At 55.6% G+C, this 24,698-nt stretch overlaps 7 protein-coding genes across 7 annotated transcripts; 3 read left to right on the top strand and 4 right to left on the bottom strand.

Annotated features, from left to right (window-relative positions):
* Window positions 1-126: 126 nt before the first annotated feature.
* Window positions 127-3,775, bottom strand: IE81DRAFT_68072 (hypothetical protein). Its single transcript, XM_025517539.1, has 4 exons — window positions 2,623-3,775; window positions 2,241-2,547; window positions 422-2,156; window positions 127-337 (listed from the first exon to the last, which is right to left on the bottom strand). Exons 1-4 carry the CDS (start codon window positions 3,580-3,582, stop codon window positions 238-240), a joined length of 3,102 nt encoding a protein of 1,033 aa, XP_025370918.1. The 5' UTR covers window positions 3,583-3,775; the 3' UTR covers window positions 127-237.
* Window positions 3,776-6,579: 2,804 nt separating this feature from the next.
* Window positions 6,580-8,541, top strand: IE81DRAFT_68233 (hypothetical protein). The gene is made up of 6 exons (XM_025517540.1): window positions 6,580-7,077; window positions 7,154-7,460; window positions 7,534-7,567; window positions 7,654-7,885; window positions 8,110-8,274; window positions 8,390-8,541. The coding sequence occupies exons 1-6, from the start codon at window positions 6,933-6,935 to the stop codon at window positions 8,494-8,496; spliced, it is 990 nt and encodes a 329-aa protein (XP_025370917.1). The 5' UTR covers window positions 6,580-6,932; the 3' UTR covers window positions 8,497-8,541.
* On the bottom strand, window positions 8,389-11,221 carry IE81DRAFT_322177 (hypothetical protein). Its single transcript, XM_025513553.1, has 3 exons — window positions 9,805-11,221; window positions 9,369-9,703; window positions 8,389-9,287 (listed from the first exon to the last, which is right to left on the bottom strand). Exons 1-3 carry the CDS (start codon window positions 11,151-11,153, stop codon window positions 8,587-8,589), a joined length of 2,385 nt encoding a protein of 794 aa, XP_025370916.1. The 5' UTR covers window positions 11,154-11,221; the 3' UTR covers window positions 8,389-8,586.
* Window positions 11,222-11,821: 600 nt separating this feature from the next.
* IE81DRAFT_322176 (mitochondrial triosephosphate isomerase) lies at window positions 11,822-13,193 on the top strand. The gene is made up of 2 exons (XM_025513552.1): window positions 11,822-11,994; window positions 12,101-13,193. The coding sequence occupies exon 2, from the start codon at window positions 12,135-12,137 to the stop codon at window positions 12,921-12,923; it is 789 nt and encodes a 262-aa protein (XP_025370915.1). The 5' UTR covers window positions 11,822-11,994; window positions 12,101-12,134; the 3' UTR covers window positions 12,924-13,193.
* On the bottom strand, window positions 13,009-14,641 carry IE81DRAFT_67984 (hypothetical protein). The gene is made up of 9 exons (XM_025517538.1): window positions 14,435-14,641; window positions 14,172-14,293; window positions 13,986-14,074; window positions 13,854-13,884; window positions 13,683-13,766; window positions 13,533-13,545; window positions 13,406-13,453; window positions 13,283-13,341; window positions 13,009-13,193 (listed from the first exon to the last, which is right to left on the bottom strand). The coding sequence occupies exons 1-9, from the start codon at window positions 14,525-14,527 to the stop codon at window positions 13,094-13,096; spliced, it is 639 nt and encodes a 212-aa protein (XP_025370914.1). The 5' UTR covers window positions 14,528-14,641; the 3' UTR covers window positions 13,009-13,093.
* A 1,216-nt stretch (window positions 14,642-15,857) lies between these two features.
* Window positions 15,858-21,441, top strand: IE81DRAFT_346349 (P-loop containing nucleoside triphosphate hydrolase protein; the record flags this gene model as incomplete). Its single annotated transcript, XM_025516033.1, has 16 exons — window positions 15,858-15,887; window positions 15,962-16,288; window positions 16,352-17,531; window positions 17,604-17,644; window positions 17,713-18,174; window positions 18,259-19,343; window positions 19,418-19,662; window positions 19,725-19,752; window positions 19,832-19,928; window positions 20,003-20,110; window positions 20,189-20,283; window positions 20,353-20,416; window positions 20,498-20,898; window positions 20,995-21,055; window positions 21,143-21,233; window positions 21,326-21,441. The coding sequence occupies 16 exons, from the start codon at window positions 15,858-15,860 to the stop codon at window positions 21,439-21,441; spliced, it is 4,431 nt and encodes a 1,476-aa protein (XP_025370913.1).
* A 72-nt stretch (window positions 21,442-21,513) lies between these two features.
* IE81DRAFT_67738 (hypothetical protein) lies at window positions 21,514-23,621 on the bottom strand. The gene has a single exon (XM_025517537.1). It carries the CDS (start codon window positions 23,345-23,347, stop codon window positions 21,806-21,808), a length of 1,542 nt encoding a protein of 513 aa, XP_025370912.1. The 5' UTR covers window positions 23,348-23,621; the 3' UTR covers window positions 21,514-21,805.
* Window positions 23,622-24,698: the final 1,077 nt, after the last annotated feature.

Here is a 24,698-nt window from a genome sequence, read left to right as displayed (position 1 = left end):
TCTTGAACAGCTCATCGCATGCACGCTTGTCAGTGCTGCGCGATCTTGCAGCCATGCTTGGCCCTCGAATGCATGCGAAGCAAAGAATTGGGCATTACTCGTCTCGTGACGCGGCTTTTGTACATTAGTAGTAGTGGTAAAGTCTCAGTCATACAGCATAGACCAGCGAGCCCAATTGATCTGGCGGCGACCTTCACTCGAGAGGTTGCACGGTGCGTGCGGCGAGAAAGCTTGAGCTCAGGCGGTCACCGGGGTTTGTATAGCTCCAGACTCGACGCTAGCGATGATGATCTCGGATTCACTTTGCTCAGCCGAGGCTTGCTCGACGAGGGGCGGGCTATGAAGAAAGGGGCGGGGCAATATTCTCGGTAAAGATGATGACCCCCCAAGACAAGAAAAGTATTGTAGCCAGCCGACTCACTCGGATAGCAATTTGCTGCTAGCTTCCTCCACCGTCGTTGAAAGCTCCAAATTTGGATCGATTGCGCATTCCTGCTGTTCCTGCGCGGTTGCGTCTTCCGGTGGCGCAAAGAGTCGAGGGTCCAGAGCTGCCGATGGTACAGGGTCCACCAGAGGCAAGGCGACGTGTGCGACTACGCGGCTTTGAGGGTCACTCGACCCATTCTCACCAGCTTCTGCAGTCTGTGCACCCGGAGCAGGCGGAGGCGCAGAAGCAAGAGGCTGGCTGGCTGGCATTGAAAGGTGCTGCTCGTGCTCGATAGGGCTCTCACGTTCGTCTGGATGTAACAAAGAAGTTGAGACCACTGTGGTCGACTTGTTCCGTACCTTTGCAGTTCCAGGGGCGGGTCGCGTGCTATACTCGAGGCATCCCTTGCCCTTGTCCCAGTCGATCCAGTGCATGGCCAGAAACGCAAATGAGCGAGCGCCGAGCACAACTCCGAAAGCCTGAAAGGACATTTGCGTGCAAGCGCTGGGGTCGAGCTGTGATGCCCAGACACAACCCTTTGCGCTTATGCGTTCTTCGTCGCCGAAGATAAGCCCCCACGCCGTTTCAATCACTGCGGCGACTGCTCTTCCGCATTCGGGCGGAAATCGTACCCGCACCGGCTCCGCAGCTGCAGAAGGCCCCGATCTAGCTTCGTTGGATTTGTGTGATCCTTCTTCTCGCGCCCTTCGAACTATGAAGTCCAGGCTCGATTTGAAAAGCAAGAGCTGGATGATCATCAGCAGCCGCCGAATCGATTTGGCGAGGACTGCGGCGCTAGGGTGTGATCGCTGCTGCTTTTCCGCGTCCAAGATGATGGGCTTTTGAGCGCGGCAAAATGCGCTCAACGCACCTTCGATATTGTTTTGGTGAGCTGTCACGCTTTCTAAGCTGGTAAATTGGGACGTAACCGGCTGATGTAGATTTCGCAAAAGGTGCTTGAGGATTTGTAGCAAACTCAAAAAGGCGCACATCAGGTGGGCCAAGAGTCGGGCTGCAGGTACGCTTGTTTCGCCCACCATCACGTACACCCAACTGGGATCTGGCATCGGCAGGCTGACAGGCGACGTCTCGGCCACAGGGCTATCCGATGAAGCACTCCACAAAGTTGTGATCGCGTCCAGCGCCAAGGCGAGTGTACCAACCAAAGCATTGCTGCGAAGCAAAGCAGGGTTATGCAGGCCGCACGAAGGAGCAAGTCGCAGAGCTGTGCTGATGACGTGTCGGCGCTCGATTCGGCCTGGATCGCCGGGCCAGTAGACAGCGAGGAGTAGTAATGCCTGGATGAGGGCCAGATCACCCTTGAGAGAGTAGAGTGATGAGCAGACGGCCTCAACCTCCGCTGCTGCCTTCTTCCAAATGTGTGGTCGAAGAGCGACGAGTTCCAGAGGTTCCGTGACGATGGCGACTGATGAAGCCAAGATCGTGAGCAAGAGGAAATCGGGCACCGGAGCCGGCAGCCCGGGTCCACGACGGAGGATTAGATCGCTTTGAGACGGGGGCACAATCAGCGCGTGTGGGCCGTTCGTCTCGGAACGGAACTTGCGCAACAGAGCGTGGACCAATCTTCGACAGGAAATCTCGACCAGCTGTCCCTTGTGTGATATCCGCGAAGGGATTCCCCAAGACGTGAACTTTACATCTTCCGCCGCCAGACGACTCGCTTCAAGGCCATTCGTGCCTGCAGCAAATGAAGTCGATTGGGGTAAGGCTAAAGGGGAAAGCCGTGAATCGCATTAAAGAAAGTCCGACGTTGAGCACCAGGCGGCAGCAGGGCTGAATTGACCTCACTCACCGGTGAGACCTTTGATTTTGGCACTAACGTTGCCGTTCGCTCCGGACAGAGCTGGTATACCAGCAAGAGCAGTGCCATCCAGATCGCCGTCAGGCCAACCCTCTTGAACGCCATCTCCAACCGCAAGTTCGAAGGATACGTGCTGCTTTGGCATCGTGCTGTGCGCCAACGTCGTGCCGGTTTCGAGCGATGCAGGTACTATCATTGGAGCGTTTCCGGAACCGTACCTGACTTCCATTTTGACACATTGCCCACCCATCACATTACAAGATGTGCATGGCTCGTCGGATGTGGCAGGAGCATCGCACTGCGTGACCGTGCTCAAAGCTCAGCGGCAGCAGCAATTGTGAGTGTACAATCCCATTTATGAAACGCAACTCACCCCGGATTTTGATCCTTGCAAGCAAGACTGACAAATGATCCGACCGACCCTTGCCCTACCGCTCAGCGACTTTAAAGCTCGGGGAAAACGGGAATGCCTGGAAGTGAGAAGATGCGGGGATAGCGGAAGGGGATGCCGCGAATTGTAAGGCGTGGCGAGCATCTGCAGAGGTTCCCCTTGGCTGCCTTGAGTGAGCTGAGGGTCAATGTTGGCGCTATAATGCGATTCTGTAGAAGCGTCGGTACCGTTGATGAGCGCTTCTTGAGCCTTGAGCCTCTGTTCAACCTCTTCCAGTCTAGAACTCGCTTGGGTTCCCAGCCGTTTCCGCTTTGCTCTACTGGATGCACCTGCTGCCGCTGTGGGTGTACGAGCACCTGGAGAGCTTGTGTCTGCTACCGAAGTCTTCAGTGAAGAACTGCTGTGGCCGTGACGCAGCGAGTATCGCGACTTTGGAGCAGAGGAAGGGTCACTAGCGAGCGCACCTTGAGAGGAGTTGTCTAGCTTTATGCCCTCGCACGTCAAGCCCACGATACCAGAATTCTGGCTCTGGTTGCTGGAAGATGACTCGGCCCTTCGTCTGCTCCTCCGTGTGATTGTCTTGCGACGTGCTGCCAAGATTGGCTCGTCCGTGGAACGATAAGGCTGAGACGAAGATTCGAGCTCGTTGCTCACTGCGCTAGCAGACCTCTCGACACCCCTTGGATACGTCGGTGAAAAGTTTCTAAAGATGCCGTTCTTGCGCCCAGGCTGGATATCTGCCTCGTCGCCGCTGGCTGCAGAGTGAGTGATGGAAGTCGCGCTCGGCAGAGGTGTCAGAGTAGACGATCTGCTGCGTCCACTTCTCCGTCGGCGTGTGATCAAAACTTTGTTGTTGTTGTTGTCGCCGCTGTGTGGAGCGTAAGAAGGACTCTGCGGCGAGCTTGGCAAGAGCGATAGCTTCGAATTGAGAGACGAAGACATTGTGAAGAGCGGAAGACGAGCTTCAAGCGGATCTAAAGAGGGCGACCAAGGCGCTGACCTGAAGACCAGATTCTAGGCCTGGCACGGATGTCGCACGCTTGCAGTCCAGGTCGTGAGGGCGAAGCGGGCTGAACGCTTGGTGGCGACGACAGGTGTTACCGCGTACGCCTCAAATCGCCAACAAGCGAAGCGCTCTGCGCGAAAGACGTCACTGCTTGGCGATGGAGTAGAGATGGCTGGCTGAACGGTCAGAAGGCGCAGCGCCGAATGAAGCCTCGTAATTGTGGTCGCAAGGCGAGTTGTGTATCGATAGCTCAGTGAGATGGCTGAGGCCTCGCGCTTGGTGCGCCTGAGCTCGGGCCGGTGAGTGAGAGGAGCACAATGCCTCAACAAGAGGCCCCCTCAACAAATGCGCTTCGGTGACTGAATGGTATCAGGCAGGTCACAGGTACTCGAGGGAGACGCGGCGGCATGCGACGAAAGAGAAGTGGATACGCGCGGAGCTGAGTGAGGTACGCAGGGTACTCTACACGCAGCGCGGAGGGGAGAATCTTGCGGGCGACAGTCGTGAAGGGTCCACCCACCTGCTCCACGTCGAGAGCTTTCTGAACGAGTGTCGAGACGACCTCTTCGACGAGATGGCGCCAACGCTCACGAGTGATGATGGCCATGCGGTGAACAGAGACTACCGGTGGTACCTAGCCGTCGCTGCGATGATTCGAGGCGCGTACGGACACTGCTCTGTAAGACCTGCCGCCACCCATCCGTTAAAGCTCGTAGTTGGCGAGTTTGGCCGAAGAAAAAAAAAAGAGAGGAACCAATGCGGAGCTGGGGTGCGCGGCGCACCCTGTTGACGCCTCGCAAAACAAGAAGCGTCAGAGTGAATGCCGCGTATATTGCGAGAGCGCCACCTTGATTCGTGGTTGTCGATGCTGCGCAAGCAACGCAAGTGCAAGTGCATGGCGAAGCACGCGGCTACCAAATTGCAAAGCTCGACCTGCCATTCGCCCCGAGCAGTCTGCGCACACCTTTCCGGCACAAAGGTGGCGACCCTATGGCGTCAAAGCGCAGCTTTCTCATGAAGTCTATAGCTGATACTGATGGCGCGCTGAAAAGCTGCTTGAAGCCTATCAGCGCCCCGCGGGGGAAACAAAATCCTGCGAATGTCGCAGTTGTACAGGGGTCATCGCTGCGCCGTTTCACCTGGATCAGGAGTTGTAATTAGTACTAACTGATGCACGTCCTTTGCTGGCCAGAGTCATGCGTGACCGACGCGTCTGCCACCATCTTCGAACCACGCTGGCTGTGCCGCTGGTTTGATTGAGTTCAAGCCGTGACTCTGAATGGCTATATAGCTCTGATTACCCTGGCGGGTGTGATTCCAACATACGCGTATAGCGCGACTGATGAGCCGCTGCTGCTGGCGGTGGACACCTTCTTTGACCATCTTTCTGGCCTAGGAAAAGGAAGTTAAATGCGGACGCGCCTTGCGCTGTCGGATTCTTGATCCTAAGAATGACGAGATGCATGGGCGCAAAAGCCTCTTTTATTGCACCCTGTGGTGACCACGCGTAAAGGTCGTGCCTCAAGCCAAGACAACAACGCCTCATTCCTCTGGAGCAGGTTCATTCGTTGTGAAGGAGCAGCAGCTAGGTTGTGAAGAAGCGCGTTTGCTGCATGCTGCTGATGTCTACCTTGGGCGCAGCAAATTAAACCGAGGTGGTCCGCGCGGTCTGAGACGAGACTAGCTGCTGACGAGTTGCGCCCAGCAGCAGCAGCAGCGCGCGGCGGCAGCAGTCGTGAGTGTTTCCAAAGTCACAGCAGCTACATATTTGCGGTATGCGATCAAGCACTCAAGCACGGAGCTCGATCGTACCGGTAGATCTCGCTGCGCATGTGTCAGAGAGCGACCTCCTGAATACACGTTCCCGACCGCCAGCTCTTCTCGGTTGCGCTGCAGCGCCTGGCAATCCATCCCTGCATCTTTCGTCCTTCCGCAATTGCGGTGCTGGTCGGCGCGGCCGCCCGCGCAATTAAGAGTGTCTTTTGCCGGCAAGGCGTGCGGGTGGCGAGAGCGCGAGAGGCCTCCAGCGCATGTCTAGATCAATGCGTCGATCTGCTGCATCTGACGAGGGGCGACCTTGGCTATCCGCGAGCGCTCGGGTAGGCGTGCGTGTACACAGGACTTCTTGAGGTCGCACCTGAGACAAGGATGTTGACTGAGACTGCATGGCGACGCGGAGACCGCCGCGGCATTTGCCACAAGTACCTCGGTCGCGCGTGACGCGTGTGTGTGATGTGCGTCAAGCAACAAGGCGTCGCGCGGGCCGCCTATAGCTATATAGCTGCGCATGAGGAGTCCGTCCAGCAGATGTTGGTCCCAGCAGGCTGCTGTGGATGCTTCGTCTTGGTCGAGCGTTGAGGTGTTGCTGCTGATCTAGATGAGACGACCGACTTTCTCATTCACCCGCGCTCCTCTCCGCTTGCGAGCCCTTTTCCTAAAACTCCGAATCAGCCCAATAGAAGAGTCGCGAATCGCGAATCGCGATCGAATGCTTGACGAGAGTGAAGGAGCTAAGCAAAGGGAGGTGAGGTAGCGCGGAACAAATGCTCGCTCGCGGCTTGGACGCGAACGGCAAAGCATGCATGCGCGCACACCTTGCAGGCGCAGTCACGAGTGGAGTCGCGAAGATTCACGACGCTATTCGTGATTCACCTTCGTGATCTACGATGGACGAATCACCCGCCAGCTTGCCTGCTTGCTCGTCCTCGCACTGCCATGCACCAATGAAGGTCCTCGAGAGACATGACAGCTAGACTGATGAGGTTCACTCGGCCTGAGCAGCATATATACTCGCGACTCGTGACTCGCTAAAGTGAGTCGGAATTGTCGTCATGGCGTATCAGATGGAGTTATTGCTCTTCAATTGGAGAGCACCGCCTGCCGCAGGACGTCCGACAAGGTACACACGACGCCAGTGGCGAGAATGCAACCCGCCCTCGCCGCTTTCAGCCTTGCATCTGCTCCCTCTCACTGTATGACTTGACCAAGCGCAGAATCACTAAGTCCATCTTCACCAGGCACAGTAAGAGATAGCCCTACTTCCGAACAGCCTGACCATCGCTTTGCTCGCTTATCCTACCAAGAATGTCTCCTTTAGGGCGCGAGGTTGTGTTGGAGTCACAGAAGCCCTTACGACGAGCTGGTGGAACCCATATATAGAGAAATCTAGCCACTCACCTGGGCATCTATTGCTACCGTTATCCACCTCGCTCCGCTATAGGTTTGGCTCATAGATTAAGCAGAAAACCGCTACCACCATTTATCTCGCTGCGCTACAGAGACGGCCATGGCGACCCACAAGTACGATGAACATGATCCTTACAACGATGGGTATCACCGTGGCGATAGAGTCGTACCCTTTCGCGTCTTATCGCTCGGCATGTCCAGGACGGCCACGGCGTCGACTCAAAGAGCGCTGGTGATGCTTGGTTGTCAGTTTGGCCCTTGGCACCACAAGGCCAGTGTGTCGAAGAGAAGCTGATCGAGCCATCTTACTGCTCTGTCCAGTCTCGAACTGCTACCACGGCTACAGACCTTTGCGTCGACAAAATGTCCCTCTAGCAAGCAGCGACATTGCACGCTGGATGCGAGCCTTTGAGCTGAAATGGGGTGCACATCCTGCGAGTGGTCCGTCGAGTCTGAAGCAAGTCTCGAGAATCTTGCAAGACGTTTTGCGAGGCCGACCAATCTCCTGGATCAACGTTCGACCTGGTCCGTCGCGCGGGAAAGCTTTGCTGCGCGATCGCAAATTTTGGGATGATTTGCTTGGAGATTGTCAAAGCGCTTGTGATTTGCCAGTGATTGCGTTTTGGAGGTGAGCGGAGCAGGTTTCTGAGAGCATGTGTACCCATCGGCTGCCTCGCATTGACGGGACACATCTTCACCAGAGAGATTTGGGAAGCTTATTCGGAGGATCCAGAAGTGAGTCTCCAAAGGGCTCACGGAGGAAAGCATTCAAACACGATCTCATCGCGAGCCCCGCCGGGCCCCGTCACGCGTGCATGTAGGTCAAAGTCGTCCTGAACATCCGACCGATCGAGAGCTGGTTCAAGAGCGTTCAAGTGCTCGGCAAAATCTACGAGCCAAGTCTTTCCAAGAAGCTTCTTTGTCTTCTCGATCCTCTGTTCTGCATGCAATTCGAAATGGGTCGCAGACTTGCCATCCACGTCTTTGGCTACGACGCGAACTTCAAGACGCTCTTCCGGAATGATGGGTCCACCGAAAAAGTCTACGAGGCGAGTCGCAGAAAATTCTTGATTGATACGCCCAGCAGCCGCCCCCAATTTGCAGCGATTTGCTCATGCATCTCACCACGTCATCCACGGTGATGGGTGCTGGCCCCCGGTCCGGATAAAGTAGAGGCGTGAGTCACAAAAGGCCACTCTTGACTCTTGACTCGTGACTTTGACACCACCCCCCCTTCCCCCCCATCAACTCTGCCTTCTTTGCTCGTACAAAAAAAGACAATGCAGAAATTCGAGCCATCATTCCCGAGGACCGACTGCTACTTTGGGCACCTCAAGACGGCTGGCAACCACTCTGCGCCTTCTTGAATCGGCCTTTGCCCGCTCAAGATACGCCAGTGCCGCGTGTCAACGATGCGGCACAAACGCTGCAATTCGCGCAGGGTGAGCAAGAGAAGAGGGCACCAGCCCTGCGCATTCGTTTTGATGAGCCAAGCTGATGCTGCCTTGACGGCCCAACGCCGGCCACGCCCTATGGACGTGTTTGCGATGAGCCTAGACCTGACTAGAGCTGCCATCATCAGAGTCTTGCGCCGCCTGCTCTCCTTTGTGCTCCTCGCTTCGTCGCTTACCCTCACGACCAGACTCTTCAAGACGAGTGCCTGACGTCCAAAATTTGGCTGGGTCAAAATCGCCGTAACTTCATATCGATATGCATGACATTCTGCTGAAGATCCTAGCTGCGGGAACTTATCCTTAGATGATGTGAGCATCGAGGAAGCTGCGGACTGTGGACCAATAACCCTTAAAGTCGTTTCGTGCAATACCGCAATGAGGAGCATCGTCCCACCTGACCAGATTCACGGGCGCAGAAACGTTGGGGGGCTTTGCGCCACTCTTCTTTTCCTCTTCCGAAGGAGCTGCCGAGGAGCTCTTTCTGATCTGTTGAGGTTTGGGCTGCGGAGCGGATAGCTTCTTGCTGCACTCGGCGGCATGAGCCTCGACGGCTTCATACTCTATCAACTCGTCGATCTTGCTGTACAAGTACAATCTGGGTGGAAGCTTGGCCGCTTCTAGCGACGTACCCGTCGCAGCGCCTCCATTCTTGGCAGTCTTGTCCAGCTTTCGATTGGATCCGCTACCTTGTATCGTACGAGTCTCCAAGCCTGGTGTCCACCGCTTCGGAGAGTTCAAAGCAGCACGCACCAAGTCGCTCCACGTCCTCATGCCGAATAGACGCTTGAAAGCGAGGACGAAGGTCAGGAAAGCGTAGAGTCCTGACCTGACCACGGCACGAAGCAAGATCGACTTGGCCATCGGCATGGTGAAGGCTGTCGCTCCTGACCATGCCGTCTGCTTGCCCGGGCTCGAATCAAAGATGACAGCACGAGGAGCGGGCACATCTGCTGGAAGCATGGAGAGCAGCTGCGAGAGATTGGATGCACCTCCATCGGAGACTGTGCGCAGCGATACATGAAAGTGAAAACGTCAGACGTGTCGTTCATAGGACCTGCCCCCTTCCGCTAGGCTCGACTCACAGCTGTGAATGATCATGCCTTTGGGTGGAGGAGTGAAGCTGCTCTTGGGTCTTCCCTGTTCTTCCATCTCCTTGACCTTCTGCGTGTCCATTGTAAGCAGTCCTTGATTCTCTCGCCTCTCCTCGTACTGGTCATGAAGCTCAGCAATCGAGTTTTCTCTTGCTCCTTCCTCTTGCAACACCTTGACCACGCTTTGAAGCGCCGCGTGTCGTGCAGCTGCGGAAGCCATGTATGATTGCCCTGTCGAGAGCTTGAGAACTAGTGTAGCTCTCGGATATAAAGCAGCGTAAGGCGCTGCGTAGCGCGAGACGAGACGTAGCGGGGCGTCCATCCAGCTGCAAGTGATGTAGCAAACGCAGATCGCTAATCAGCACACAGAGCGAGATTTGACAGGTGCACGCACACATCATCGATTTCCGCGCGCGTCGACACTCACCCGAAGATCAGCACAACCTGCGGGCTGCGATCGAGAGGTTGCAACGGAGGCTCCTCTGTCCTAAGCTTCGTCGTTCTGTGCTGAGGTGCAGGTCGGTGAACGTGTACAGAGCGAGAGAGCGCAACAAATTCGATAGGCGGTGCAGCAGTCTTCTCGGCAGGTTTGGATGCCGATGGGGCAGAAGCGTTCGAAGGTTGCTGCGAAGCGTCGCTCTTCTGCGCTTCCTTTTGCCGATCCTGCTTGGGCTGCTCGGCGCCTTTTTGCTGCTCAGACGGCTTGTCCTCGCTGCGGCTCTCTTCCGAAGTCTGATCTTTGACTTCCTCCTTCTTCGCATCGGCCACCTTTCGTCTGGCCAACTCTTCAGGCGCGACCTTGGGCGTCAGCTCGCTCTTGTCCATCTCGATCAACTCGGGTTCTTCGCCTGCATGACTCGGCTCCGGAGCGTTTTCCGCATTAGGTCCTCCCACAGGAGGCTTGGAAGATGGCGCGATGTGTCCAGTGCCTCGGTGCCATGTTTCGTTCTCTGGAGCAGGCTGCGGGGGAGCGTCGGAGCTCAGGGCTGGCTGAGGCAGCGCGTTGTTTGGCGTCTCGGGCTTAGCAGTGGGCTTATTGTTCGGGTTGCTTTGCTGAGCATCCGGCGAGTGTTGTGATGCGATGTTAGTGGAGGCACCCGCAGCAAATGCAAGAGAGGCAGAGGGAGATCGAGAAGGGTGCAGTGGAGACGCAGGGCGCGGCAATCGAGAAGGTGAAACGGGCGACGGTATCAAAGAAGGGGAATTTGGACGAGCAGACCCGGCAAGCAAGGTGGAAGATGATGAGGGCGAAGGAGGAGCGAGGCGTGGCGAGGAAGGTGTGCGCGAGGGAGAGCGATCGGGAGCGGAAAGAGAAGAAGAGGAAGAGGGTGAGCGCAGAATTCCCGATGATCGAATGCGTGGTATGGAAGACGTTCGAGGAGAGCCAGATGGGGACACTGGTCGAGATGGAGAAGACGGAACAGGCAGCGATGTATTCGCTGACGCCGCGTCTGGTTCGGGAGAAGCACCTCTTGGCGCAGAGAGGCGAGGGGAGGGAGCACGCAATCTGCTAGGTGGTCGGGAGTCTGCAACGCCCAAAGAGGCAGAAGCGCGCTTCGCCTGAGAGCTGGAGGAGGAGGAGGAGGAGACAGAGGGGGAATCGGATGATGCTTGTGCGCTCGTAGTGGGTTCCGAAGCTCGGGGCGCGCGAATGGAAACGGGAATCAAAGAAGACTTGGCGACTCCGCTGCTCTCATTACTAACGTTTTTGGGGTTCTGCTTGTTCTTCGATCCAGATTTGCCCTTGCTGTCTGTCACGCTCTGCTGGCTCGACATTGTGTAAGAGCCAGGCGCTGTGATGCTGCCGGTTGAGCAGCGTGGTCTTGGCAAGGAATGAATGCGCTGTGGGATGGCAAGTGAGCGACTGGTGAAGAGGGATCTGGCAATGAAGGTGAATGAAGGGATGCTGGACAAGATCATGTCGTTGAAGAAGACATGATGATCTGCATACACAAGCACGAATGGCGGGCGGTGTTCGTATACAAGTCCTTTTGTGCTCCTCGATCATCCCAGCGCAGGCCGGATATCGGGTGGACGACGCGTCCGACCGGTTAGCGGCGAGCCTGTGGAGAAAAGGCTCATCAGTCAGCGCTACGCGATCAGCATTCAGCAGCCCCAACACATCACGAAGTATGAGGGACATGCGGCCAGTCAGCGCGGTGGTGGGACAGCGCGTGAAATGACGCTGCTGCTGCTGCAAGGCGTGCATGACACATACGCTACACACGACTATAAATTTGCTGCTGTGGTGGTGGTGGAAGTGTGAGTCAAGTGGTGATGTCATGCGCAGATGCACGCGGCGTAGAGTCGATCTACGGGCAAATGACCACGTGACTGGGTGGAACAGTAGGTGCGCACGGACCTCAGCCCACAGACTGTTGCATCTCAGCCATGCCTGCCTGCACTTACAAGCGACCGCCACGGAAACTCACGACTCCCTTTGCCGAAGAAGGACTCGTGACTTGAGTTCAGCCAGTCGCAAAGCTTTCTCGTTGGTTTCCTCCACCCACGATCTACTATTCACGCTCTGAATTTTCCACACGCTGCAAGCTTCCAACTCCAACCCAGCTCCGAAGCATAGGGGTTGTTCGAAATCCCACGCCGAAGTGTCCGTCTCGTAAGTGTTTCATCAAAGCCAGACTAGACTTGACGCACGTCTAACAAAAGCTCCCGGCTTCAACAACCAATCCATCGCCCCCTCCCCTCCTCCTCTCCTTCTGTAGTTCCGCCTTTTCAACGTATATTTGCACGACCAAGATGTCCTCCTCGGCACCACCTACGCGCCGACGTCTGGTCGGCGTCTCTTACAAGATGTACTTTGATCTAGCCAAGACAAACGATTATTTGGAAGCCGTTCTCCCACCCCTTTCCCGCCTGATCACCTCGCTCAATCAGCCAACCGACGTCTTTGTCATTCCCGATTTCCTAACCATCCTTCCCTACGCACAGATCATCAAGTCCAACAACTCGCCTCTCTTGCTGGGTGCTCAAGACAGTCATCATTCGGACGCTGGAGCATTCACTGGAGAAGTTTCGCCCAAAAACCTGGCGCAGGCGGGAGTCAAATTTGTGGAGATGGGTCATGCGGAGCGTCGAAAGTTGTTTGGAGAGACGGACGAGAGCGTAGCTCTGAAAGCGGAGGGTGCTGTGAGGAACAACATGATCCCTCTGATCTGCATCGGCGAAGTGACCAAGGGAGGAGGCGTACAAAAAGCGGTGGATGAATGCTGGGTTCAAGTGGAACAGGTGTTTGCCAAGATCAGAGAAGATGCAGAAGTGGTGTTGGCCTATGAACCGGTTTGGGCCATCGGAGCTTCCGAACCTGCAAGCGCGGAACACGTCGTTGCTGTGACGCAAGCGCTCAGACAAAAAGCGCACAGCCTAGGAAGATCGGGAGTAGTCAGAATCCTGTACGGCGGATCGGCTGGACCGGGTCTGTTCACCAAGTTGGAAGAGGGCGTAGATGGTCTATTCCTTGGCAGATTTGCCCACGATCCTAAAGCTTTCCTCGAGACTATCAAGGAGGTTGGCGGCGGTGTCAAATAAGATGTGCGCATGTAGACATTGCATTTGCAAGCACTGAATGCATCAATAGTGAAAGCGCCATGAAGCAGAGGCATAGAGATTGCGACCACATCATGACGCCATGCAGCTACGCCAACGAGATCACACGTCGTCCAGCTGCTGGCTGTCATACACGAACGGTCATCTACTTCTCAAAGATCAGCCCGATGTCTTGCTCCTTGGCTCTTGCCCCACCGTACCAGATCCCTCATGATGCTAGTAGCGCCCGATTTGTAGCTACCTCCGAACATTCTTGGGCACATACGAGGGATCAAAGCAAATGCTCGTCAGTGGTTGCGAGCAGCGTCATGGCAAATGTCAATGCGAGCGCGAACACTCACAAAGCGTGGTTGAGGTGATGATACAGCTGCGACGCATCGCCAAGAATGCGTAGCGCAGGCTATCACTTGAGTGCGCTGAAGGGGATGATGGGCATGTGGAAGAAGAGACGTAGCGCAACTCACCTCGTACGCCTTTTGTCTCTCTTCGTAGTGCGGTTGAAGCTTTGGAATCTGCGGAGCGATCCGCCAGGCAGAGACTTCGTTAGACGCAGACCGGCGTTGGGATGGATTTTGATGTGCTCAGACTCACCACGTCGTGATATCTACACCATTCGCAATGCGACAGCGCGCACGAGTTACGTTTGGTATGTAGAGGCGTATGAAGAAGCATTTCGATGAGCTATTCCGAGAGTCTTGAGCCGAGTTGTGATGCAGAAGTTCGCCTCGACGCCTGACTCACCCCCGAAAGAAAGCGCTGCTAAATCCACCGAACATGTGACAAATGCCCAATTCGGCTTCATTGTGACCGTAATACGAGCTTGGGCTGGTCCGCGCATCAAATGTCCGTAAGATGGCCGCTAGTCGTCAGCGGTGGTCGGGGTTATGAGCGTCAAAGTTGATGACGACTCACTCGAATATGATTGCCGTGCCGTCCGGACCGACTGCAGAGGGCAGAATACGGCGGGGAGCGAGAAGATTGAGTGAGAAATTCGGCAGGGCACAAGGAGAGGGCCAGGCATGATGTGAAGCGGAAAACGCTCACCTCCGTAATTGCCGCTCCAAAGATCGCCGTGCAAGATGGCGGGCTTGATCTTCGCATCCGTCTCTTTCGAGAAAAGAATTGGCCAAACGCTAAAGTTGGGAGACGTGTGATGCGCAATCGCGCACGAGAGCTTCAGCGTCGCACGTGAGACGGGTGCGAGCCCTAGAAGCCGAGTTTCCCACTCACTGCTGTCGAAGCTCTTTGTCTAGGCGAGTCACATCCGCATCTGCCAACCTACGAACGAGGTCGCCAATCCTGCGTTCCGTCCAGAATGTGGACCACTTGTCTTCGAACGTATTGTCTTGTTCCTGAAGTGGAGCAGAGCAGCGCGAATCGAAGCGAGCAGGAAGGGCGCAGTTTCACTTCAATGAGATGCACGCTCGCTCAGACTGCAAAGCCGGCGAGACGATGCACGCAAGTCAATGGCAACGAAGCAATTGAAGACTCACGGTAGCGCCGCAATGAGTAGGCACGTGAAATCCAAACCTGTCACTCTTTCCATTCAGATGCATCTCTGCCAATCTTTTCCCCAGCTGCTTCATCACCGCTTCGCTCCTTCCACTTCCAAATTCCACGTGATCGGTGAACAAAAATTGTTTACCATCTTGCGTCTCTCCGCAAGCTCGGATGGGAGGGGTCAGACTCGCTTCGCCTGTCGCGGTAGAGGCAGCTTGGAGAGCTTGTAGAGAGCTGGCCTCACCCAGCACTTGAGGTGCATCGCTCAAGCCAGATAGCTTGCAAAAGAGCGCTTGGCCGGTGGATGTGGAAAACTTGGTGGAAGTAAGCGCTGTAAAGGGTGCCAAGTCCGGCAATTTGGCTTGCAAGAGACTGAGCAAGGCTGATTCTGCTCGCATGATCGCGGCCGTTCACACCCAACACGGTCAAAAGCGCGATTGCTTGCTTGGTGGCTGCTGTCGGTGATGTGTTCGCAAAGCGCTTTGCTTTGCTTTGCTTTGCTTTGCTTTGCTTTGCTTTGCTTTGCTTTGCTTTGGCTTCAATGCGATTGGTCGTCGTGTGCAAAACAGGATAAGCACGAATCTGCACAGCAAGGTCCCCCCCACCACGGTGAATGGTGAATTGCGAATCACAATGCGCCACGATCAGGGCCTATCTTGATTCATTCACCATCGTGAATTGCATGCTGCTGCTGCTGGGTGGAGGTCTCTATGCACACATATCATCGGCTGGCCGGCCTGCAAGCGCGTCCGGATGTCGCCCTCAGCGATCTTGCCGTCTGCGTCTCTCCGGGGAAAAGCGTCAAGTCCGCGGAGATGACCTTGCCCGCCCCTCAATTGACATTCGCTCTGACTCACACTGGCTGCGAGATGTGTGCACAAGTGAGGGATTTCATCAAGCTGCGCTCGTTAATCCTGCACCAGACTTCCCTCCCAACCCACGTCATCTAGACACCTTCGCGCTATCACCGTCGTCGACAATATTCGGCACTGTCGAGAAGGCGAGCGTGTTTGGCGGACGGGACTCTTGACCTGAAGGTCAACGGTCCGCGCGATTCCACGTGGGATGCTAGTCACTTCGATCAGCGCAGCGGTGGGGCAGCAGTGGGCTCCACTACCATCTCTCCCTTGGTTACCATTCCTTCCCCTTTCAGCTGTCCCACTACTGCTTCTCAAGTCCTTTGTCTTTCCTCAACTCCTACCAGAGCCGTTTGTGACTGATCAAGATGTGGCAGATAGGAGGGGGGGATGGATGCGGAGAGGTCTGGTGCCTGGTAGAGAAGCCAAGCAGAGCGATTTCGGCTTGGATGGAACGAAAAGGCAGAGAGGCAGGGTGCTGTGCGTTGAGGCAATCTCTGTTGGACAGGCTTGTGCTTGGACTTGGTCCAGCGCTTATCATGCTCGAGGCGGAGTGGAGATGGCCTCTCTGAGTTGTGCCACGACGTGGGTGAGTGCATCTCGGTCTCGAGGAATGGCAGACCCCGCCTCTGATGGCGACAGCTGAGCTCTTACCCTTTGTAGCTGCTCATTCTTTCTCTTCTACTCTTACGACCGCCCAAAACGCCTCCGCTCGCGGCATCGTTGCTTCTATTGCTGCACATCCTTCTACCTCTAAGGCGCATCTTGGAATATCTCCCAGCGCTGCTCAGCGACCGCTCGACTCTCGCAGCATCTGACGTTGTGCCACCACTCCTGGACGCGATACTGACAGGAGTCTGCTTAGTCCTCGTTCTCTCAATGCCTACGGCGCCAGGTGGATGGGATGGGCAGGTGCCAGTGTGCGAGAGGCAGCGATTGGCCGACGACGTAGTCACACCCGAGACTGAGAATATCAAAGAGAGCTACGAGGTGAGTGCACCATTCACCATGCTCCACATCATCCACTCGCATCACTGATGGCATTCCTGTTAGGCCTCTCCAACTACGCCAGAGGACTATTGCTCCTTGTACCAGTCCCTGACGTACACTTGGATGGCGCCTTTGCAGAAGCTAGCTCTGTCAAGACCTCTTCTACCCACAGACATTTGGAGGTTGAGAAGCGTCAACGACGTGTCGATTCTGTATCGCAAGTTCAGTGCTCTGCTCGCATCCAGACAAGGTTCCTCTACGCGCAGACTTATCTCCGCGCTTCTCTCCGCCAACAAGCGGGACATTATCTGCGATGCTCTGTGGAAAGTCACCAGCGTATCTTTGGCTTATGCTGGACCCGCACTCATGCGTCGCATCCTCGAAGCTCTTACAGCTGCAGCACAGGAAGATCAACAAGCACTTTCGGAAGGCCAAAAGATGGGCGCTGGCTCGTCTGCAGAATGGACACCAAGAAGTCTGGCACTTGCTCTAGCTATCGCCACGCTCGTCGCAACTGCAGCGCAGTACGTCGCACAGGTCAGATCGTACCACAATGCCAGACAAGTGGGTTTGAGAATCCGCATCACACTCGTCATGGCCTTGTTCGAAAAAGTTTTGAAGAGGAGGTACCTTAGCGGAGCACCAGAAGAGGTGACGGGAACTCCTGCAGAGAGCAAAACCGAACGTACACCTCTGAAAGGTGCCAGCGAACGCAAAGGAGCTATCAAAGCGCAACAGACCATAAAGGAGAGCAGAGCAGATGTGGGAAAGGTGGTCAATATGATCGGTACGGACATCAACACCTTGCTTCGGCTGGGCTGCGATGCGCATCAATTGTACGGTGCACCTATGGAAGCTATCCTTGCTACCTTTCTACTCTATCGACTGATGGGTTGGGCATCACTCGCCGGAGCTGCGCTCTTGATACTCGTGTTGCCCATCAACCATCTGTTGGGTAGAGTAGCGATCAGAGTGCAAAGACGTTGGCGTTCCGCGACGGACAAGAGGATCTCCCTCGTAGCTTCTGTGCTGACGAACATCAAATTCGTCAAGCAACAAGGCGTGGAAGCCAGATGGAGAGACCGGATACTGCTAGCGAGAAACGAGGAGTTGAATGCGCTCATCAGAGTCAGACTGCTGGATTTGGCCTTCATTGCTCTGTGGCTCGTGACGCCCATCGCTGTCACTTTAACTTCCATCTACTGCTACACTTATGTACAGGGCAATCAGCTTACTGTGCCAGGTGAGTGTGTCGCACTCGGACCAAAATCACGGGACGTCTTGGTATCTGAGCACTTTGACACCGCCTCTCCAGTCGCTTTTACCGCTATTACGCTCTTTGCCATGCTGCGAACTGTGAGTGATGAGGTTTCTCCTTGCTCGTGGCGCTTTTGGACTCACCTTGTACGACCTCTCGCTTCAAGCCTTTGAACGTGATTCCCACTTTTGTAAGCGTCTTCATCAACAGTGCGATTGCAGTCTCTCGTATTGCAGCCTTTCTGGACGAGGAAGAGGTGGAGGTCATGATTTCGGGATTGAAATGCACTCCCGGCATGCGTGCGCCTAGCTCGCTCGATATCTCCACCACGACTTCCACTCTTCGGATCGAGGGACCTGCTGCGTTCGTCTGGCACAGACCCAAATTGGACGCCTCATCCGCCATGTTCACCTTGCAGCTTCCCACGCTCGACTTTCCTCCTGCTGGGCTCTGTGTCGTGTCTGGTCCGACGGCCTCTGGGAAATCGACGCTTTTGCACTCCTTGCTTGGGGAGACGATCTGTCTGAGTGGCAAGCTGGTTCTGAACAAGTTTGTTGATGGACGTCGCAGCGATGTTTCGTTTGCTGGACAATCGCCTTGGCTGCAGGCTGGGCTGTCCATACGACAGGTGAGCAGAATCGACGTCTCTTTGAAAGCGATCCCGATAGTCTGCTAACTTTCGATCCTATTCATCGGCGACCCGGAACCTCAGAACATCCTGTATATCACACCTTACGACGCTGTGCGGTACGAAACGATCTTGAAGGCGTGCGCACTTGTAGAAGACCTTCAGGAGATGAAGGATGGCGACGCCACCAGGATTGCAGCAGGAACATTATCCGGCGGTCAAAGAGCAAGAGTGTGCCTCGCACGCGCGCTGTACGCTCGCACGAGCACCATCATTCTGGATGACGTCCTTTCGGCCGTCGATGCACGCGTTCAGAAACACCTCATACACCACGCTCTGACGGCACCGATCGCGCGAGGACGCAGAATTGTGCTCGCTACCCATCACGAGCATCTGATCCTGCCTCATGCTGTAACGCACCTCAAGCTGCGCGAGGGCAAGGTGATAAGCTTTGAGCATCTTTCGTCTGCCGAAGGCTCCGGCAGCTCCGGGGCAACGAAGAGCGAGACAGGCGCTTCAGAAGCCGAAGCGAGCGCGACTGGTACCAAGGGATCGTCTAGCGGATTGTCCGCCACAGCTACGCCAGGAGGATCGGAACAAAAAAGAGCCGATGCACGGGATACGGCAGAGCTTTTGTACGAGCTGGAAGGTAGAAGACAAGGCGGAGTGCAGTGGACATTGCTGAAAGTCTATGCTGGCGCGGCACCTCCTCTTCCTTGGGTCGTGGTCATCACGTTTCACATCCTCGCACGCTTTGCAACAGCTGGCGAGCAGTACTGGCTCAAAGTCTGGGGCGAATCAGCGGCCAGATTGACCGACTACCTTGGTCTGGCTGCGTTATGTACCGCCTCAGCGTTCCCACCCGCCCATGGCCACCAGGCTTTCTACCTACTGGGTTATGGCGGGATCGGATTGTCCATCATCACCTTTGTCCTGCTCAGCAGATTCTCTTTTATCTTTGCTCAGCAACAGGCGTCTCGCAAAATCTTCAAAGCGCTCTTGTCCAACCTCATCAGGGCGCCCATGAGCTGGTGGGATGCCAATCCCTTTGGAAGAGTAGCGCAACGATTGGGAGCGGATTTTTCCGTTGTGGACACGGACTTGCCCAGCACTTCTCTGAGCATCTTTGAGCATACTTCGGCGCTCTCGACCTACGTCATCATCTGCACGTAAGTCGCGACCGCGTCCGCACGGCATGATCTCGCTTCACGCCTTTGACCATGCGGCAATCTTTGCTCTCCAGGGCCATCGTACCGTGGCTGCTGCTACCGTCTGCGCTGCTTTTCATTCTCGGACCATGGGCCGTTCGCGGATTCTTGGCAGCTTCTCGCGATATGCAAAGAGTGGAGAGCACATCGACGTCTCCCATGTACGACTCCTTCTTGTCAGTCATGCAGGGCATCGTCACCATTCGGGCCTTTGGAGCTGAGGCTTGTACCCTCGAGACCATGGGCGATATCACCGCGAGAACGATGGCGCAGTGGTGGGGTAAGTCAACTTTGTGCGTGCCTTTGCACAGAAATTGCTGATTGGCTCGAGTCCTCATGCAGCTCTTGCGACTCACGACGTTTGGCTGAGGTATGTGCGCTGGTGCCATCGAAGCATTGGTCGATGCGTGCAGTCTCACTAGACAGCTTCCATGTTGTCCCCCGTACAGCTTTCGATGTCAAGTGCTTGGAGGCGTTGCAGTCTTCGTAGCTTCCGTGGCTGCTATCACCGGCGCAGTATCTCCAGGCTCCGCAGGAATGGTCATGGTGCGTCCGCCCTCGCTGCGTCTGTGTTTCCTGCTCACGCCTAATTCACATCTCGACTCTGGGCCCATTCGTAGTCCTCTGCCGCGCTCATCACGCAGCGCTGCTTGTACATTGCGTCGGAGTCGAAAAATCTTGTCAACAATATGAACAGCTTGGAGAGAATCGTAGAGTACCGAGATGTCGTGAGTTGAGAATGACTTGCAGGCAAGATCGACAAGCGCAAGCTGAGTCGAGGGAATTGTTTGCTCGTGCTTCCTCAGGGCAAGGAAGCACCCGCTATTATGGACGATCAAAGACCGCCTGCTGCATGGCCGAGTCCTCAGGCGGACATCAAAGTAAAAGACCTAGCGATGCGGTGCGTATCGACACACACGCCCAGACACTACCGACACTGCAACTCACTGACCAAGGTCTGTCCTCATAGGTACCGCCCAAAGCTGCCGCTCGTACTGAAAGGTATCAGCTTTGACGTCAAGCCGCGCGAAAAAGTGGGTATCTCACTCGTCCAACAGCCCCGCTTTCGATGAGCTACTGACTAGGCGAGGATTCTTCGATGCTCGCCCATCCAGATCGGAGTCGTGGGAAGAACAGGCAGTGGCAAGACGTCGCTGATGGGATGCTTCCTGCGCATGACTCCATTCGAAGGTCAAATAGCAATAGAAGGCCTGGACATTTCCTCGATCGGCCTAGACGATCTACGACAACGCATAGCCGTCGTGCCGCAGGATCCCGTCCTTTTTGGACAAGAAACTGTGCGCAGCAATCTGGATCCCTTCAACGAGCACACGGATGCAGAGATGATTCACGCGCTCGTTCGCGTCAAGCTGGACGTGATGAGCAAATCGTCCACCGGTACCGATGGGTACGGATCTACACTTGCTTCCAACAGCATCTCTCTCGATACACAAGTCTCGGCCGGCGGCGCCAACTTCAGTGCTGGTCAGGCGCAGCTACTATGCCTCGCAAGAGCGTGAGTCTTGACTTGCTTCACGCCTGCTTCTTGTGCTAGAATAGTCTTTTCAGATGAGATTGATCCTTGCATTGCATCCTCTTTCCTCGCGAAAAGATTGCTGCGCGGGTCGCAAATTGTCCTGTTGGACGAAGCCACGTCTAATACAGATCACGAGGTGAGCAAGAGGAAGAGACGTTTGGTTTTTTTTTTTTGGGGCGTTAGCTAGCCTTGCCTTATGCTCCCCTTGGTCTACCAACAACAGACCGACGCTGCCGTGCAGCAGGTCATACGAACGCAGCTGTCGGACCGTATCGTCATCACCGTCGCTCATCGTATAAGGACAATTATGGATTGTGAGTGCGCATTACGACTCGTCTGGCTCATCCGAAGCGCACGCGCTTACGCGCGAAAAGGTCACCCCTTCACTCCTTGTCTGACCCCACAGACGACCGCATCTTGGTCATGTCACACGGCTTCATCTTGGAGTTCGACACCCCTTTGAACCTGTTGGCAAAGAAGGACGGCGCTTTCCGCAGAATGGCAGATGCGGACACAATCTGACGACGTTCCATCATCTCGCAGAATGAGGCAAGCTCGTCTCTTTTATCGACTGCCAATCTATCGATTGCCTGAATTGTGTACAAATGTGGAGATGAACGAGGCCTATGTTCTGAGATGCGTGTAGGAAGCCAAAGACAAGATGAGACCAGATGCTATTAGAAAGAACGCTGATGTGCTGCTATTTGTGTGCGATAGCAAAGTCACGAGGCGACGCCGGTTCGCCGCGATTAGATGCCTAGTGCAGGCCGAGTGAGAGGCTGAGAAATTGGTAGCGCAGATCAAGGCGGCGCAAGAAATCGAGATCGAGGACAAATCCCACGAGTCGCTAATCCGACCCGTTTGAACGGATTTAGGCGTGCCAAAATTACCCTCTGAAAGCTGGTGATTGGTACGAATCAGTATCAGCGGGATGGGGACCAAGTCTGGATCGCGTGATGGGCCAGTCGTGAGTGTTGGCCACGAATGGCCGGTAAGAGTTGTGCTGGCCGCACTCAGGAGCCGGTGCCCAGGCCATAGAAGAGGGCAGCTGAGGTGACTGTTGAGGAGCACGAACATCATGCCATTCGTCGCAGCTTTGGGGCACGGGAAGCTGAGAAAATTTGTCGAGCATGCTGGGGCCAGCCACGAAAGACTGGGCAGGTCCGCCGTGTGTGGGGCCCATGTGCCGGATCTGCGCGCTCTGTGGATAGTGGAGCACATTTGCGCTCGGACTGACAGAGTCTTGTCGCTCATCATTGCTTGACGAAGCGTGTCGCGAGACTTTGTTGCTTCTCGAGGGTGTAGGGTAGGGAGTTGACGTAATCGCTGGAACGTGCCTGAAATAGCTTGTTTCCACGTGCGGCTCATGGATCGCCAGAGGCGATGGAGTATGCTCTGCTCGTCGCAAGTTGACGGTGGCAGGAGGCACATATTGATGAGCCCCGGGGATCGGTGGAAGGAGGTATTGATTCGCGCGCCCATACGCATGTCCCGCAGCCAAGGACCAATAGTGGAGAGGTGCAGTTTTAGCAGAGTGGCTTCGTCCATGCTCGACGCCCGAGACTTGGGGAGCCTCTGCCCTGTATGGGACAGCGTAGGGTGCGATGAGCACGTCAGGCGTCAAAGCCCCTTCAAATGTCGAGCGCTGACGTGATGGCCCCGTGCCGTGTCCATGCGGCTCTTGCATCGAGAGCACGGAGCCTGGTGCTGCGGTTGAGGGGCGACTGTCTACAACAGAGGGCGCCACCCCTGACTGGCTGGCTAGGACGCCTGACTGTGTTGTCCAGAATGAAGCGTCATGGTCGTATTGATCATTGCGTCTGCGACGCCTGGCAGCTGGTTCAGACAACACCTCTCCGGAGCCGTCAAAGGCACGCTTCGCGCCTAAACCCACTCCCACGCCAGACGTCTCGAGTTGCTGCGAGGTCGGCCGCACTGTAGAGGTGGGGCTTTCGAATGCTCGCCACGAGTCAGAAAATCGCAAAGGACTCGGCCTCGCGGGAGTGACATCCGCGGATGAGGCCATGGAGATACTGGAAGTTGGCTGTTGTGTCTGTCCATGAAGCGAGCCAAAGGTCCAATCGAGGATCTGGAATGCATCGTCACGCTTCGTAGCGGTCTCCCCGGTGATTTCCGAAAGGCCGTTGACATCTGCGGGACCAACAGATTCGAAGATGTTGCCTAGGCTGTGCCTTGGGAAAAGTCGGGGAGACGTTCGACGAACACCTCGTCGGCGAGGGGTAGCGCGTCCAGACGGTGCAGCGCCAATGGACCACACCGAGGTGTGACCAAAAGCTCGTCGATGTTCAAAGTTCTGTAACTCAGACTCGCGCGAATGTGACAAAGCCGTCACCTCAGCGACCCAGTCGAAGTACTGATCCGACGAGGTCCACATGGATGGGACTGCAAGCCAAAGCTCGACCTCCATCTGATTGAGCTCCTTCACTGGTATTTTGACAATGTCGGACCAGGTGGCTCTGTTGTGGGTTAGGTTTTAGGTCAGAAAGGTATGACGGACAACGTCAGCGTCGTCCAGGATAGAAACGCACAACACTCCACTCACGATGTATAGCTGCTGTCTTCGTGCATCTTGTTGGCGAGCATCAGAGCGCTGATCGCAAGGCGATACTCTGCCCCTTCCCAGCCGGGAACTTGGCCATGCTGCGAGCGCACTCTTCGGATGTAAAGCCTAGTGAGGCGTTGGGAGTGTCAAACGCAGTGCAAGCACCAAGTGTGACATTAGTCGGACTCACAAGGCGAGCAGAATAACAGCGTTGCTCAATTGAGTAGTGTTGAGTGTTTCACGTACGAATTCGACGAACGCTGGTGAAGGGTGCAGACGCAGACATTCTCCCTGGCTGCTGGAGGTAGTCTCGTCTTGCACGTCCGGTCGATTGAACCAAATGTAACTGCGGGGTTGATGGCCGTCAGACTTCCGTCATTCTTTTGAGTACACGCAACATCTCAAGGACGACTCACTTTACCATGGCAGCGAACCACTGAGCAACTTCGGCCTGCGAAGGTGGGGAGTGTGGCACCTCTGACACAAAGTCCAGACACGAGCTTGGCCCAAAACTCAGCGAAGACGAGCCAGCCGTCGGTCGAGAGATTACCGCTGATTTGCCTTCGCGACTCGAGTATGCCAACTCTGCAAGTACTTCCTCGACTTCTTCCGGGCACGAACGCGAATAGGCGTGCCCTCGGCCACGCTGGATTGGTCGGAGACCCCCACGAGTGTCGGATGCCTGTGCACCGTCTCGAAGGGACGATGCGTACTGAGGGTGTGGCACGAGGTGGCCAAACTCGTCCTGCCAACCCATCGGGGTTGGATAGGTAACGGCATCATTGGAGTACGCTGACGTAGATGGAAGACTGTCACTGGTTTGGCCGCGCGTCGCATGTTGGCCAAGAGCAGAGCGCAGGCAGCTGCTGGGTGTCAAGACCTGTAGGTTCGAGGCGCCGACAGAATGGTCTGTGTATACACCGCCTAAGCCTCCATGCAAAGGCGGAGTAAGCGTCGACATCGGCGGCGGGCAAGATGAAGAACAAGCTCCCTCGAGCAAGTGAGACAGTGTCGGCAATAATCTCGTGGCTCCATTGTGTTGAGCGGCACTGGACGCCGCGTGATTGACACTTCCATCTTGCGCCCAAGAGATGCCAGCAGTCGCTGCGTTCTGAGTTTGGGGGATAAGACGTGAGCTGGAAGCCACCTGGCTGGCGACGGATGCGACAGCTGCCTCATCGTGCGGTGCAGAAGAAGCTGACCTCGTCACTGCTGG

Source organism: Ceraceosorus guamensis (genome assembly GCF_003144195.1).
Source record: "Ceraceosorus guamensis strain MCA 4658 unplaced genomic scaffold IE81scaffold_17, whole genome shotgun sequence".
Lineage (NCBI taxonomy): Eukaryota > Fungi > Basidiomycota > Exobasidiomycetes > Ceraceosorales > Ceraceosoraceae > Ceraceosorus > Ceraceosorus guamensis.
Note: the sequence above shows the minus strand (reverse complement) of the source record. Positions and strands in the feature narration are given on the sequence as shown.

What these genes read in the sequence shown, in the direction of transcription:
- IE81DRAFT_322177 (XM_025513553.1), bottom strand. Translation starts at nt 11,153, where the DNA reads ATGTCGAGCCAGCAGAGCGTGACAGACAGCAAGGGCAAATCTGGATCG. An exon ending in CAGGTTGTGCTGATCTTCGG is followed by an intron (nt 9,704 to 9,804) that starts GTGAGTGTCGAC and finishes CATCACTTGCAG; the next exon opens with CTGGATGGACGCCCCGCTAC. An exon ending in AGGCATGATCATTCACAGCT is followed by an intron (nt 9,288 to 9,368) that starts GTGAGTCGAGCC and finishes CGCTGCGCACAG; the next exon opens with TCTCCGATGGAGGTGCATCC.
- IE81DRAFT_68233 (XM_025517540.1), top strand. Translation starts at nt 6,933, where the DNA reads ATGGCGACCCACAAGTACGATGAACATGATCCTTACAACGATGGGTAT. An exon ending in AGCGCTGGTGATGCTTGGTT is followed by an intron (nt 7,078 to 7,153) that starts GTCAGTTTGGCC and finishes TGCTCTGTCCAG; the next exon opens with TCTCGAACTGCTACCACGGC. An exon ending in CTTATTCGGAGGATCCAGAA is followed by an intron (nt 7,568 to 7,653) that starts GTGAGTCTCCAA and finishes GCGTGCATGTAG; the next exon opens with GTCAAAGTCGTCCTGAACAT.
- IE81DRAFT_67738 (XM_025517537.1), bottom strand. Translation starts at nt 23,347, where the DNA reads ATGGAGGTCGAGCTTTGGCTTGCAGTCCCATCCATGTGGACCTCGTCG.
- IE81DRAFT_67984 (XM_025517538.1), bottom strand. Translation starts at nt 14,527, where the DNA reads ATGAAGCAGCTGGGGAAAAGATTGGCAGAGATGCATCTGAATGGAAAG. An exon ending in CTACTCATTGCGGCGCTACC is followed by an intron (nt 14,294 to 14,434) that starts GTGAGTCTTCAA and finishes GCTCCACTTCAG; the next exon opens with GAACAAGACAATACGTTCGA. An exon ending in TTGGAGCGGCAATTACGGAG is followed by an intron (nt 13,885 to 13,985) that starts GTGAGCGTTTTC and finishes TGCCCTCTGCAG; the next exon opens with TCGGTCCGGACGGCACGGCA.
- IE81DRAFT_322176 (XM_025513552.1), top strand. Translation starts at nt 12,135, where the DNA reads ATGTCCTCCTCGGCACCACCTACGCGCCGACGTCTGGTCGGCGTCTCT.
- IE81DRAFT_68072 (XM_025517539.1), bottom strand. Translation starts at nt 3,582, where the DNA reads ATGTCTTCGTCTCTCAATTCGAAGCTATCGCTCTTGCCAAGCTCGCCG. An exon ending in CAAAATCAAAGGTCTCACCG is followed by an intron (nt 2,157 to 2,240) that starts GTGAGTGAGGTC and finishes TTTCCCCTTTAG; the next exon opens with CCTTACCCCAATCGACTTCA. An exon ending in AGCAGCAAATTGCTATCCGA is followed by an intron (nt 338 to 421) that starts GTGAGTCGGCTG and finishes CTTTCTTCATAG; the next exon opens with CCCGCCCCTCGTCGAGCAAG.